Source organism: Hemiscyllium ocellatum, chromosome 17, assembly GCF_020745735.1.
Source record: "Hemiscyllium ocellatum isolate sHemOce1 chromosome 17, sHemOce1.pat.X.cur, whole genome shotgun sequence".
NCBI lineage: Eukaryota > Metazoa > Chordata > Chondrichthyes > Orectolobiformes > Hemiscylliidae > Hemiscyllium > Hemiscyllium ocellatum.
In genome coordinates, this window is record NC_083417.1 from 24,152,852 (window position 1) to 24,168,880 (window position 16,029).

Sequence of the window (16,029 nt, forward strand, 5' to 3'; positions counted from 1 at the left end):
GTAGAGTAATTTCCTCCTATTCAAAAGTAATTTTACTATTCTTTCTGCCAAAGTAGACAAATTCACATTTTTCAGCAGAATACTGTCATCTGACAATCTTTTGCCCAATCACTGAACTGGTCTTTGTCCTTTTGTAAACTCTTTACCTCTAGTCAACTTAATTCCCCATCTTAGTTTCAAGTTACCATGTTGGACTCTGATCCAAATGATTGATATAGATAGTAAACAGCTGATGCCACACTGAACTTGTGGCACTCCATTACAGTTTGCCTCACCAAAAATAATCCATCCATCTTCACTGTTCCTTGTTTAAGAATCAATACTCTGTCCATGATATTATGTTGTTACCTTTTACAATACGTGTTCTTTTTGCATCACAATCTCCATTCCTTCTAATAAAAACAGGAAATTTCAGAATTTAAAATTCTTTATTTCAAAATATGAACAGATTAAAACTATGTCTGAAAATAACTTCAACATTAATCTGGATATAAATAATCAAATTACCAAACAAAAATCACAGCCCAACTAAAATAAACATTAAAATCAATCACACAGTATAGCAACAGAAAATATTTATTTCAAAAGAATATAAAATATTACCAGGCACCTACTCAAGTGTTCGGAAAAATCTAAGCAGCAAGCTTACTGTCATTACCATTATACATTTAAAATACAATGAATGAATGAAAGCATACACAAACAAAATATTGCAAGATCCTGAAAATCTGAAGTAAAAACAGAAAATGCTAGATAGTAATTAGCCATCTGTAAAGCAAAAGTGTCAATATTTTAGGTCACTGACCTCTCGGCAGCTCTAATTCTCCACTGATGCTACCCGAACTGAGTATTTTCAGTATTTTTTTAAATTTCATGGATTTCAGCTTTTCCGTATTCTTAGAACAATTTTTAGAGTTAGGTATTCTAGCTTAAAATGCTTTTCAGCATGCAGCTCTAACCTTCAATGTCTGTGAATATTTTAGTTTATGCTAGCATTCAGGCACCACTGCAAGAAGGTTGTAAGAAAATAATTTAAAGGCATTAATTATATATTAAGTGATGGGGCAATGTTTTAGCACCTGAGCAGCAACTTTAGTGTCACTATTGGAAATATTAATCTGTTTTTAAGTGGGTTTGGTAATTAAGCAGAGCAAATTTCCTGATCGTTTTAACCACTTAAAATTTTCAAAACGGCATCCTGCTTTGGATAAGGAATCATACCTGAATGCAGAGTGCACTTCCTTAGCATAGAGTTCTTGCTTAAAATTTTGTTAGACCACTGAATTCCAGAAAGAGTGATAATTTTAATACTCAATGTTGCTATTTTCAATAATAAGACAAAAATTGTGTTGAAATTGATTTGGATGCATTTCAATTTAATTATGTTATAATCTAAAGGTTGCTGAAATAGTTAAAGCACAACTGGATGAATTTAGGCCACCTGCTGAAATTGGCTATAGCTTAAAATCAAAGCTACACCTTAAATTAAACAATTGTTAAGCATTTATGACAAGATTTTACATGTCAAAGTGAAGTATTTTAACCAGATAATGTGCAACTTCCACAGGACAATAAACATTTCCAGAAAGTTTAACTTCTGTAGGCAAACTCCAAAGACACTATTACAAAACTTGTGATTCTGGTCTTATTGTCATGAACATCCAGAATGACCATTTTGACAATTCACGATTATATGTCCTATTCTTCTTTCTCCCACTCAATGATCTAACTCTACCAAGTCTGAACTGCATATGTTCAAGGTAAGATTTGAAAGGTATACACAAATAAATTTTGCATATTGTTTTGTATTCCACAGTGAGGATGCACCAACTATTTGAGGTTACAATTGACTGCTTACTGAATTCAGAGTAGTCGCATAACCAATATTTCTGCAAAGTAATAATTACATCATTTTAAGAAAAAACAGGGCACACATGAGGCACTTTTTAAATAAGGCCAGATTGTTTCAAATTCTTAGCTGCCTATATAGTTCTAACTTTATCCTTGCTTGGTTGGCAGAGCAAAGGAAATAAATCCATTTCATAAATATTAGAGGCGTGAGGTCCACTCACAGAAGACAATAAATTGGTTGTCCAAGTGTATATAAACCAAAAACATGCATGGCTAAAGTATGCCACAACTCTATTGTCAACTGTAGAAAAGAAAAATAGATTTCGTCTCCTCCTGTTTTGACCCAATTGCTTGTTGCACAAAAATCAGCATTTACTGAAAATGGCAGCCTACAGGAAAAGTTTACAAACTTTGCAGGTCGCGTTCACTTCAAAAAGGTACACATAGAAGAATATTTCATCCTCACATAGCAAATGTTTTCTTTACATCCCATCCAGCTAGACACATGCAAATTCTGTAAATCAATACTCTGATAAACATAATCCTTCCCAATTCTCAAAAAAAAATCAATAAAACTTCAGATGGTCACTGATCCTGCACATTGCCCCAACATCAGCCAAACCAAGTTGGTCTCAGAATTAAGACAAGTATACACAGTCTATCAGTATGGTTCTGAAGCTTACAAAATCAGTTTGTGTGTATACATAATAATGTAAAAGGATAAAGGGGCTGTCTGTCAGAAAAGGTTTACTTTACATTCAGTGATAACAGTCATGACTATGAGAATCGATAGTTAACCCTTTAATATACTTTTTTTAAAAATTCAGACTAGCTTTTATAAGAGTTTAAAAGTGAAAGTAGCTAATCATTCTAATGTATGTATAATGAAAGTAAACGTTTTTGGCCATTATACATATTGTACAAAAGTCACGCAGGATCATACACAGTCCATCAGTTGGGATTAGAAGCCAACTCCTCTTTCAATTCCTTAGAGCAGCCAACCTGGTAAAGAACATTGAAAAGTCACAAGAGGACCAGAAAAACAAAATTATGTATACACATTGTTTAAACATTTTAAAATTGCAAAGTTTGAATTATAGGCTACGATAAATAAATTTGTTCTTTTTTCCCCACAGGATAAGGTACATTACTATGTCGTTAATCATTTTAGTGAAGCAAATAAAGTACAGAATATAGTATCTGACAGTAGATACAATTGCACAATTGGACCACACTCAAGATACCACAAATGACATTGTGGACAATAAAAACATGAGGTGGTAGTATATTGACATGGATTGAACATCTGATAACTAACAGGAAGCAGCAAGTGTGCACAAGTGCATGATATTCTGGTTGGCAAGGTATAACAAATGATTGCCACAAAAATGTAAATGACTTGAAAGAGACCAAAGTCCAGTTGTTAAATATATAGATGACAAAAGATGGGTCGGAAGAGAAGGTAACATATGGACACTACAAAGGGATTTAGAAGAGTTCCACAAATGAAAAGGCTCAGTCAAATGAAGTATATTGTGGGAAGATGAGTTATACATATTGGCAAAACAAAAAGCATATTATCCAAATGGTAAGGAAGTTGCAGTGCTTTGAGGTGTAGAAGGCTCTCTGTATTCTGGTACACGAATCATAAAATATTAGAATGCAGGTACAGCAAGTGATTTGGAAAGCTAATAGAATATTATTTATTGAGAGAGGAATGGAATAGAGTGCAGACAGATTATGCTTCAGTTATTCAAGATATTGGTGACACCACATCTCATGTACTGTATAGTTTGGATTTCCTTATTTAAGGATGTAAATGTGTTGGAAGCAGTTCATTGAAGATGTATTAGACTAATACCTGGAATAGGCTGTCTTATGAGGAAAGATTGAACAGGATAGGGTTGAGTTTAGAAAAGAAAATGGCATCATGATGGAAAACATACAAAATCCTGGGAGGTCTTGACAGGATGGATCTGAAAAGGCTATTCCCCCTTGTGGGAGAATCTGGAACTAGCAATGACTGTTTACAAACAGATGAAGCAGAGACTATGTATAATGTTAAGGCAGTGGTATACAGATCTTTGAGCGGCAAGGCAATGAATGGTTATTTAAATTAGAAGAGAAGATAAGATAGTGTTCTCGGATTAGCAAAGATGTTGTTATATGGCTAAGTGGTTTACTTTTGCTTCTAAATTTGGATGTTTTTGCTAAATATTACCGAGCATTTAGTGAGTTTGAGGTTCTGGATGTAGGTTTGCTCACTGAGCTGGAAGGTTCATTTCCAGATGTTTCATTACCCTACTATGTAACATCTGGGCCTCTGGGCGGAGCACTGTTGATAATTCCTGCTTTCTACATATATGTTTGGGTTTCTTTGGCTTGGTGTTATCATTTCCTGTGTGATGTCATTTCCTGTTCTTTTTCTCAGGTGGTGGTAGATGGGGTCCAACTCAGTGTGCTTGTTGATATAGAGTTCTGGTTGGAATGCCACGCTTCTAGGAATTCTCGTGCATGTGTCTATTTGGCTTGTCCTACGGTGGATGTGTTATCCCAGTCGAAATGGTGTCCTTCCTTATCTGTATGTAAGGATACTAGTGAGAGAGGGCCAAGTCATTTTGTGGCTAGTTGATGTTCATGTATCCTGTTGGCTACTTCTCTGCCTGTTTATCTAATGTAGTGTTTGTTACAGCCCTTGCACTGTATTTTGTAAATAACAAAAGTTTTGCTTGGTAACCTTCCAGCTCATCGAGCAAACCTACATCCATTCCAAAGTTATACTAAGTGAAGATTGTCATTGGCACACACAAAGTTATATACACTAATACATATGGCCCTTCATTTTGCAGACAGAAGTAACATAAATGCATTGTGCCCTTTTCAACTTAACCAAAAGGTGGCAACCATTGTCTTGTTTACTACTCAGGACAGTGCCTTGACCAACCAAATGATTGTTTAAATTTAAACAAGTTTGGTAGGTAACTGCCATGGCAACTTATCTACCAGAGCCCATATTCCAATCTCTGAAGCCATTTATACTTTAATGAATTTTTAAAAGAAGCCAAACACAGAGCAAAATTAATGAAGAATTTGAATTTTACTGTGCTTTAAAAACAGACTTGTATTTTCAGTCCTTAAGACTTGACTGTGGAAGCAGGGGAGATTTTGGACTGATTGTTTTCAGGACCGTTTTTTTTAAAACTATGACAGTCGTATTAATATCAGACAGTGGGTACAAGACAGCAGATAAGAAAAGGCAAAAGGCCTTTGAATAAATGGAAATTGGTGTGGACAGGAAATAGAAGAGGAAACCATGATGGAGGTTGAAAGGGATGGGAGGTGGAGTCTGATCATTTTATGGGAAGCACTTGGGGAAACTTTAAAAATTCACTTTTAACAAAATGATTAACAGAAGAGTTAATAAACCAGAAATTGCAAAGCTACAAGATGAAATTTGAGCCTTCTCAAATCATTACACACATTTCATTGACAAATCCATTAAACATTCCAACTACAGCTAAGACTTCTCAATGGACTGTGGCAAGAAATAGCAAAGTTGTTAGTTCGATTATAATATGCACTTCACAGTGCTGTTGTAAATGGCGAGACAAGCTTATTCAAGCTAACTTAAATAAGATGTTTCCATTAGTTCTCTCATGTCCAGTAAGGTTTAAAGTCTATGATATGTTTTAATGTTATATTAAAACTGTTTAAAATGCAAGAGTCACACATCTCCCACCTTTTTGAAAGCTGGTCTTCCTTATCCTGTTCACGTACAGAGGATTCACCAAGGGATGATGCACCTTCTGGAAGTTGGTTTAGTTGGTCCATGACCTCAAGACCATTCTCCTCTGCTATCTGCATTATGAGACTATCCACTTGTTCTTGAGGAGTGGTCAATGTCATTGCAGAACTCATTGAGTCCTCCATCACCTGCAAGTACAAAATGTCCCAGTTAGTAACAGGTAGTAATAAATTAAACAACAACTTGTACTTAAAAATACAGGCAGAAAACACAAGGGAAACAATAAGAACCATTCCAACTGTCTATTTACAATGAACTAAAACATTTATAGAAGAAAATAAATAATAGTAGAAGATCCAAAAAGATGCATGCAAATTTCAGATTTGTCATCCACTAAAGTACTTACTGAAGTGTGCACATCAAGGTTCTGAACCTGCTGCTCAAATTTGTCCATTACAGCTGAAATTTTTTGCAAGTCCATGGATTTCAGTGCCTTATCCAATCCTTGTGTTACGCGTGCCATATTCTTCGTAACCTAGAGATGAAAGTGGAAAATAAGTCTTAAATCTGTCAAAAGGTTGATCCATCTCACGTATGAAATATAGATTGTTACCTTGGCCTTGATTACTAATTCCTCAGCATACCATACACATCCCAGGATCCATTTTATCTACTTAGCCTTTGTGCACACATCATTGGCTTTAACTTTTCCACAATTAAATATACACCCGCTATACCCAATGTCACAAGGAATCTAGAATCTGTGATACATACTGGAGACAACACAGCAACATTACTGCACCTTCAACAAATTTATAAATGCATACCACTGTACACAGTTTATCTCCACCTCAATAACTACCTTGAAGGATCTTGCGCTTCCTCTTGACCTTTTACTTCACTAACTTTCTAAGACATATTATCATAGCACTGCTGCTGCTCAAAACATGAGGATTACTAGCCTAGCAGTCCTTGCATTGTGAAATAAGGTTTAGTAAAACAAAGGACAATTTCATCTTGAAGTCAACTCAAGAACAATTGCCTTGAATAGAAGATTTGTGTAATTGAGGGGCAAAGAGGCAAGAAAGCGTGGCAACTACCCTATGCATGCCAAGTCCCAGCAGCATATTCTTAACGGTATCAAATCCAGTATATGGAGTACAGTAATGAAGTTCTATGAGAAAACCAGCAGTTATTTCATACCCCTTTCATCGTAACTGCCGTTTGCACTTTCGATGCTACAGCATCCACCCGGGAAGCTGTTCGTAACCAATTCAGTCCTTCGTTCTTCTTTCTGATTGCATTTTCTGCATAGATCTTTGCTCCTTCAATATTTTTTTGTTGAAGAGCCTTGGAGAAGAAAGAAGGCGATTACCATTCTTATAATCCTCCTTCTCAATTTGCCACTTAAGACTGGAAGCATATAAGGAAAAATACTGAACAGTTATAAATAAGAGCAAAAATAAATTAGGTGAGTTAAAATGGATGAATTTTCATATTCCTTTCTTGTGACACTTAAGTAGCATACACTTGACAGTAACATTTCAATAGTGAATTATTTACACAGTTGTGAAATATAAAGTCAGTATTTTTGACAGTTCAACTTTATTCCCAACAGTTACAGGTAGGACCTACCACCAAGCAATGAAACCAACGAAATACTACCTAGCCTATCTAACTCTCTCATTCGGGTACAAGATCAGATTTATAGGAATATACAATATAATTAAGGTAGTTACATTTAGGAAAACTAAAAATATGCAAAGCACGCACTAACCTTCTTCACTTTAGCTTGCTCAGCTTTGGAATCCTTTTCTGCTTTCTTAGCCAATCTCTCCAGCTGTTTTGATGTAAACTGTAAAAGAATGATAAAATACTTTAATGCAATATATAAGCAAAGTAACTCTTCCAGGGATCAGTCTTCCCTCCTGCGTTTTTTTTTTGGGCATGGCCCCTTACTAAGTTATTCAATAGGTCAGTTTCCACATATGACCCTGAACAACAGAGTGGCAACAGTAAGATAGCATCAGAGCTGAGCCAGAGCAATTCAAAAATACAAATCTTGTTCTAGTGGCAATTAAAAGAGAAAAGGTAATCAAATCAAAGCACTGCAGATGGAGATAAAGGAAAAACAAATGGAGAAACTCAGTTAACCTGGTAACATGCACTTCAGAACGCCGAAGAGAAGTCAAATGGACTCAAAAACATTAACTGTTTCTGTGTCCAAAGATGCTACCAGATCTAGAGTTCCTCCAGCATTTTTTGTATTTGAGGAGAAGAATTACTGGATAATGAATTCGAGTGGAAGGCCTGCCCCTTTGCTTTCCAATTGTAGGCACATGGTGCCGTCTCTGAGCTTTTCTGGTTTAGATCAGCTAACTCAGCAAGACCAGGAATTGATTCTTCAAGTTTCTAAGCCTGACAGCATGTAGTATTTTTTCTCCTGGAGGGAAAAAAAGACAGGCATAGCCTCACAGGTAGTGGGCCCCAAAGGAGAGGTGGCAAAGCAGGATGAATTAATCAATTCTGTTGCTGTAAATAGGTTGAAGCCAATACACACATTAGATATGTACACAGTGAGAAAACCTACCACATTACTGTACTCTAATCACATCATAGGCAATGCGAAATTTGTAAATTAACAGTAATTTTTAAAGCAGGAGAAGCAAATTAAATTTTGGTCCTTACCCGTAACTGAAACAAAGTATCTGTAACAAACAAAAACAGACAATCACCGTCACTGACATTTATTTATTATTGCAAGCGTCAAACACATGCAACACACATTTAAAACAGTCGATTTGTCAAGGAGAAGGCATCTGTTTTCAAGTACAGCATCCTCTCCCAACCTCAGGACATTATTGTAAACTAATAATTATTAATGCATCAGCAACACTGTAGCTGTGTTCAAATCCCACAACATGAAGTTGTGAACTGGCTATAAGTACAGCCTCACAAATGTTGCCAAATTTCTCATGTCAAGTGGAAAGAGAATGAGGAAAGCAACAGAAGAAATAAATAAGGCCAATTCCATAGCTTCAGTACATAGATATATTGATGACTGGAACAGATAGTTAAAAACTTGCAAATTTTTCTGCTAATCCTGAGTGAGATATGACCAAGTAGATGTTGAAATGATGTTTCCTCTTGTGAGAGAATCTAGAATCAAGTGTCATGGTTTAAAATTAAGGGAGCAGCCACTTAAAATGGAGATCAATAAACAATTTTTCTGAGGGTTGACAGTCTTTGGAATCCCCTTCCTCAAAAGGCAATAGATACAAAACCTTTAAATATTTTTATGACAGAGGTAGATTCTTGATTACTAAGTAAATGAAATATTATCTGGGAAATGCAGAAACAGTTGGAGGTTAAAATCAGATTGGCCACGTCCTTATTGAATGGCAGAGCAGGAGGTTGAAGGTCCAAGTGGCCTATTCAAGGTCTATGCTCGTATGCATTTTGGATTATCAACCACACTGCAGATCAACATGACCCTGTACGTTAACTATCTATAATGTAATACAAATAGGACTTCCAGCTTCAATCTAATAGAATCACATTGTCTACACAGTTTCATGGTTGGCTTTTAAAAAGATTCAAGTACAACTTATATTTTCAAAGCTAAGCACATTATCTAGATGAGAAATCAGATACCCAAACTCAGCTTTTTGCACCTCAGTACTTTGGCTGATTAATTCAAAATGCCAAGTGTGCTGACATTTCTCTCCTTTATATCTTGATATACATTTCTTTAACTCAGATTTTTATTTTAGAATGGAGACAAGTTGTTGTGGTTCTGTTCGCCGAGCTGGAAGTTTTTGTTGCAAACGTTTCATCCCCTGGCTAGGAGACATCATCAGTGCTCTGGAGCCTCCTGCGAAGCGCTTCTTTGATGTTTCTTCCGGTATTTATAGTGGTCTGTCCTTGCCGCTTCCGGGTGTCAGTTTCAGCTGTCCGCTGTAGTGGTTGGTATATTGGGTCCAGGTCGATGTGTTTGTTGATGGAGTTTGTGGATGAATGCCATGCCTCTAGGAATTCCCTGGCTGTTCTCTGTCTGGCTTGCCCTATGATAGTAGTGTTTTCCCAGTCAAATTCATGTTGCTTGTTGTCTGAGTGTGTGGCTACTAGGGATAGCTGGTCATGTCGTTTCGTGGCTAGTTGATGTTCATGTATGCGGATTGTTAGCTGTCTTCCTGTTTGTCCTATATAGTGTTTTGTGCAGTCCTTGCATGGTATTTTGTAAACTATATTAGTTTTGCTCATGTTGGGTATCGGCTCCTTTGGGTAAAAAATGAGGTCTGCAGATGCTGGAGATCACAGTTGAAAATGTGTTGCTGGTTAAAGCACAGCAGGTTAGGCAGCATCCAAGGAACAGGAAATTCGACGTTTCGGGCATAAGCCCTTCATCAGGAATGAGGAGAGTGTGCCAAGCAGGCTAAGGGACTTGGGGGAGGGGCGATGGAGATGTGATAGGTGGAAGGAGGTCAAGGTGAGGGTGATAGGCCAGAGTGGGGTGGGGGCGGAGAGGTTCCCTCAACTCAGCACCGCCCTCCTAACCTGTAATCTTCTTTTTGACCTTTCCGCCCCCACCCCACTCCGGCCTATCACCCTCACCTTGACCTCCTTCCACCTATCACATCTCCATCGTCCCTCCCCCAAGTCCCTCCTACCTTTTATCTTAGCCTGCTTGGCACACTCTCCTCATTCCTGATGAAGGGCTTATGCCCGAAACGTCGAATTTCCTATTCCTTGGATGCTGCCTAACCTGCTGTGCTTTAACCAGCAACACATTTTCAACTATCGGCTCCTTTGTTCTAGTAAGTTGTTGTCCTAGAGGCATGGCATTCATCCACAAACTCCATCAACAAACACATCGACCTGGACCCAATATACCAACCACTACAGCGGACAGCTGAAACTGACACCCGGAAGCGGCAAGGACAGACCACTATAAATACCGGAAGAAACATCAAAGAAGCGCTTCGCAGGAGGCTCCAGAGCACTGATGATGTCTCCTAGCCAGGGGACGAAACGTTTGCAACAAAAACTTCCAGCACGGTGAACAGAACCGCAACAATGAGCACCCGAGCTACAAATCTTCGCACAAACCTTGAATGGAGACAAGTATTTTGAATCTACTTACACTAGATATAAATAGAACTTCAATTTGGATACAGTCTTGTAGATATTGTAGTAAATTTTCTTGCAATCAGCATAAATGTTCATAAAAAGGCACTATTGAAGTAACACAACACATTTTACACTTGACCTTCCCATGTATTCTTACAAACTGAGGTGATGTCATATGTTGATCACCTCATCCTACAGGGTGAGGCTTCAGACAGAAACCAGGAAGTGTCTAATTTGTCAAGTGGAAAATCTAAACAAAGAGAAGTCAGTATAAGTCAAAAACTGCAACATACTAGATTTATTCTTGTTGACCAGGTTACCTTCAATTAAGTCATTCTATGGTTCCAGGCCCATCAACTCAATTAGAACTGATGATTTTAAAAACTTTTTGTTGTAGCCAGTGTTTCTTGTCTATTCCTAGCTACCAGTGAGAAAGTGGTCATGAGTTGCTGCCTTGTACCGCTGTAATCCATGTGTTAAAGATTCAGAAATCTGAAACTATTAATTAAATTAGTTTTCAGGCAAAGCTAGATGAACAGAGCCCAACAAGGGCACAATGAAGTAGTTGCCTCAACATCAGAGAAAGATCTCTCACTCTAAACATTACATGTTAAAATTATATTGTTCAACTGAACGCAGTTCAGCTTTTCACATCCAACTACACTCTATTGATTTACTATTTGCGAGAAGGCAATGGCCTAATGGTGTTACTGCTGGACTGTTAATCCAAAGACCCAGGCAATGTTGTAGGGACTCAGTTTCAAATCCTATCATGGAATTTGAATTTAATAAAAATCTGGAATTAAGAGTGTAATGATAATCAAGAAACTTGTCGACTGTCAAAGAAAATCCACCTGTTCATTGATGTTCTTTAGGGAGGGAAACTGCCATCCTTACCTGGTCTAGCTTACATATGATTCAGATTTACTGCAATGTGGTTGATTCTTAACTGCCCACTGTGATGGGCAATAAACCAATTCTGGCCTTGACAGGGTCACCCTCATTCCATGAATGAATTGAAAAAAAATCAGATTTTCACGATAATGCTCACTAAATCCCCAATTGGAATTGTTCACTTATGGACAATAAAATTTCACAATCCTTAGGTTATTATCTGAAGGAATCACACCTACTTAATCTGTTAAACAATGCTACAAGTATAATTTGGTCAAGAGATTCACTAAAGAATTAAATATGCATATATAGTAGTGAATCATAGCAGACCAATTACATCAACCTAAAAAGGGAGTCAACATGGTATTCCATTTAACCCAAAAGAGGTTCAACCCCACATTCTTGTTTTTAAAATCACAAAAATCATTCATCCCAAATCCTAGATCATCCATTTTTCCAATACCTAGGTCCATTTGGAACTGAAATTCTCACTGGTACCTTTTTCACCTGTACACTCCATATTCCAAATCTGTCCTTGACACCCACTATAAATATAAGTCATTCTAAAGCTCTGCTGTCTATATCCCATCCTGAACCTGATGCATCACCCTTATCCTCTCTAACCTACATCAGTTTCCCAACAGCTCAGGTTTAATATTCTTATTCCTGTTTTTAAAGATTTCCTCATCTCCTCCCTATCAATTATTTTTCTCTCTGACAAAATCCTTCTTGGAAACAGCTCCTTTGGACTCTGGGCTCTTATGGATGTCCATTTTAGATAGCTACACCTTAATGCCACATTCTAGGATTCTCTTCCCAAATCCCTGTTTTCCAGCTTTACGAGTCCTCTTAAAATAACTTCAAACAATTTTTGGTCACCTTTCACAATATCATACTCTTTGGTTCATTGATCATTTTTACCTTGATGCCTATGTAGCACTTTGGCATTCTCTTAGACAAATGAACTACATGAAGGTAAGTTGTTCTTTGCAGTTCGCCATGGCTCAATGGTGAGCATGCTGTCCTCAATCAGAAAGGCGTGGGTTAGCTACTCCCACAAAAAAAACAAGCATTTAATGAAAGCTGATATTGCAGTACTGACAGTGTTGTCTTTCAGAGGAGGCATTAATATGAGTGCCTACAAAATCCTTGAATGTTAACAGCACAGAAACAGGCCACTTGTCCCATTATGTCTGTGATGGCTCTCTGCAGAAGTTCACTTTATGCCACTGCCCTGTTTTTTTCCCATAGCCCTTTAAGTTTATCTTAAGATGATTATTAAATTCTTTTCAGAAAGCCACAATTGAACATGCATCCACCCTTCACAGGCAGTGCATGCCTAACCATATCCTAATCACTCATTGCATAAAACAGCTTTTACTTATGCAAACACCTAGTTTTCAACTTTCTCAATGGAAACAGCTTCTCCCTCTGTTCAGACGCCTCATGATTATATTTAAAACGTATACTGATGACACAGCAACCTTAACAACTTGGACTTCACTCAGAGGTTGCCACTAATGTTACCTAGCCAGGTAATGAAACATCTTGATAGCAAACCTAGAGCTCAGCGAGCAAACCTACACTCTAAACCTCAACCTGAGCTACAAACCTTCACAAACCTTGCAAAAACCTTAACAATTAAACAAAGGATCTGTCCTGTCTAACACTTAACCCTCAATCATTACATCAAACACAAGGTAATCTGTTCACCCAATTTATTTCTGCTTATGATGCTTTCTTGTTTGCAAGTTAACTGGACGACATTGTCAAAAAACTTCAGATGCAATTCATTAGTTGCAAAGCAGGCAGGAAATAAGAGCCATTTTACAAATGGGAGTTTTTTTTTCTTTTCACTTGAATCTCTCTGAAAGCATGTTGCATACATTTCCATTTTGCTCTCTCCCTTCACTTCAAGTACCTAGTGCACAGGGACAGATGAGTGTCCCCCATTCTTTCTCACTTCCAGCTAACCACCCGCCCTTCATTCACCCTCCCCACAACACACAAACACCCTCCTCCACCCTCTGCCATTACTCTCCACCTCCCCATTTTTTACTTGCCTCCTGCAGTACTTACCACACCCACTCTCACTTACTAACCCCACCTCTCACTACCCTCATTTACTTACCCCACCCCCACTCTCATTCCTCACCTTCACTGCTCATTCATTTCCTCCCCGTTTACTCCCACCTTATTTGTTCTCCCCTCCCCAATTATTTACTTCACTCCATGGCTCACACTGCTGGACCTACTTCCAGGTTAACACTGAGGGCTGACAACCCCCTTCCACTCCAGCTAAAACAACACCGGGGCCTGGATAGAGCGAGTGAACGGTACACATGGACGCGGCCGCCATGCTCACGTTTCCCAGGAGCTGTCAGGTTTGAGCGGACCTACCATCCATGGTGTCCCTGAGCGGCTGCTTCCTTCTTCCTGCAGGATCGGCCCCGACCTCCGCTCCCAACTCTCGCGAGGTTCTCCTCACGTGACGTCAGGGCCACGCCCGCACGCCACATTTCACGTGACACGGCACGCAGGTGACGTCAGCCCCAGCGTCACAAAGGCTCCTCTGACAGTGCTGCGGGTTGGTGGTAGGGCAACTCTCTTGGTTGACAAGACTTCTCCCTTCCCTCCCTGGTCGTCATGGGCATCTCAAGCAGCCAGAGGAAACGTTGGAAGGGTAAAGTATAAAAGTTAGTCCTCAGTTGGCACCAAGTTTTTGTTTAAAAGATTGAGCTGTGGTTTATTTTAAAATTCTTTTATTGGTGATCCTGTTTCATGTACAATTTTTAATTTTGACCATTGGTGTGATTTTTAAGCAGCTGGTGGAAATCTTTGCTTTCCTCTTTTAAGTTGCCTGTTTACATCTGTTGTGTTGCTGGAAACATTGTACAAGCAAGGAAGTCAAGTCCTCAGCCTCGAGGGTCATAAGCCAAAGTATCTAGGACAGCCAGCCAACAGCTAAGGGTCAACGCTGTCGTTAACAACCAAAAGTTGTACATCACCTTAGCAGAATGTAGTCCTGGCAATTTTGCTGTTGTTTGTAGTGTGAAAATCAACCAAACCATAAAGGCAATTAGCTTTTATCTGGACTGAAACTAAAATGAACTTGAATTGCCATACCAACTATTCCCTATCATTGCACTAGTCCAATTGATCAACCTGAAAAACACTTTAGGATTGGACTGCACAGTAACAAGTAATATTTGTACCTCACAAATGGCCATTACCACTCCTGACAAGACAGAATCATCTTCTCTTGAATATTAATGAAGGTATTACCATCAATGAATTCCCTCATCATCAACATCCTGGGAAATTACCATGGACCAGAAACTTAACTTGGTCAATAGTACAAGTTATGGTTACAAATTCAATTACAAATAACCACTTGACTCTATATCATCCACAAAATGCAGTTCAGAAATGTGATAGAATAGTCTCCATTTCCTACGACATCAGCATGTGGAGTGTATTGTATCATAATAAAATAATATCCAATAATAAAATCCTGAGGGTGGTATCCACTTCGGTCTCACGCGTGGGCTAGCAAGCGTCCTTCTGCTGAAATCCTAGGGACTGTGACTCTGAAGCTGAATCTTATCTCATTAGCAGAACTGTTGTTCTCTCCTTTTAATGGTCATTTCTTAACTCACTCACTGTCATTTCTTTGAAGTGTACACTTGGTGTCCTACTGTAGAGAAGGAATATTAATCTTCATTCAAACTGGGCTGGAATACAAAGATGTGAAAGTTTTAGGAACATAGTAACATAGGAGTAGGTCATTCACCCCACCAATGGCCATTTACCATCATTATTTGGTAATTTGCAACTTCAGTGTTGTTGGGCCAAAATCATGGAACCTCCAGACAGCATTGTGGGTATACTGAAACCAAATGGACTGCAATGGCCAGATTCTTGCTCGGCAGTAGTGAGGTGCTAGTTGATACTTGTTATTGATTGTTAAGTGCCTTTTTTAACACCACAACTCACGTCATTAATATTCAAACTTCTACTGCAGGAAACTCACCAAACAAGCTAGACATCAAGAAAATGGAACAAAGAAACCAGACTGTGCAGCTAGTGGATTCACCACTTGCTCTGATCGACTTCCACATTAGTTACTGGGTAACAACATCTTGGAGCACGCTGAACAGGCACTAGGTGCACACACCTTCATTCCTGGACATTCTCATCTGACATGTATCAATCCATCATTACCATCCTGCCTCTTCCACTGCTGGCTGACATTCAATCTGAAATCACAGTGCACATCAACATCCAGCTTTGAAAGGCTGCAATGGAGATAATTTGCACACAGGCACCCAGCTCACAGTCTGCATCCCAAGACCACCTCGGATGACTATGTGGAGTTTGCACATTCTCCCCATGTCTGCATGGGTTTC

General features: G+C 38.6%; 1 protein-coding gene across 1 annotated transcript; it reads right to left on the reverse strand.

Moving 5' to 3' along the window:
- Positions 1-409: 409 nt before the first annotated feature.
- On the reverse strand, positions 410-14,100 carry chmp1a (charged multivesicular body protein 1A). Its single transcript, XM_060838005.1, has 7 exons — positions 14,021-14,100; positions 8,285-8,304; positions 7,374-7,451; positions 6,800-6,946; positions 6,003-6,131; positions 5,591-5,784; positions 410-2,853 (listed from the first exon to the last, which is right to left on the reverse strand). Exons 1-7 carry the CDS (start codon positions 14,025-14,027, stop codon positions 2,832-2,834), a joined length of 597 nt encoding a protein of 198 aa, XP_060693988.1. The 5' UTR covers positions 14,028-14,100; the 3' UTR covers positions 410-2,831.
- Positions 14,101-16,029: the final 1,929 nt, after the last annotated feature.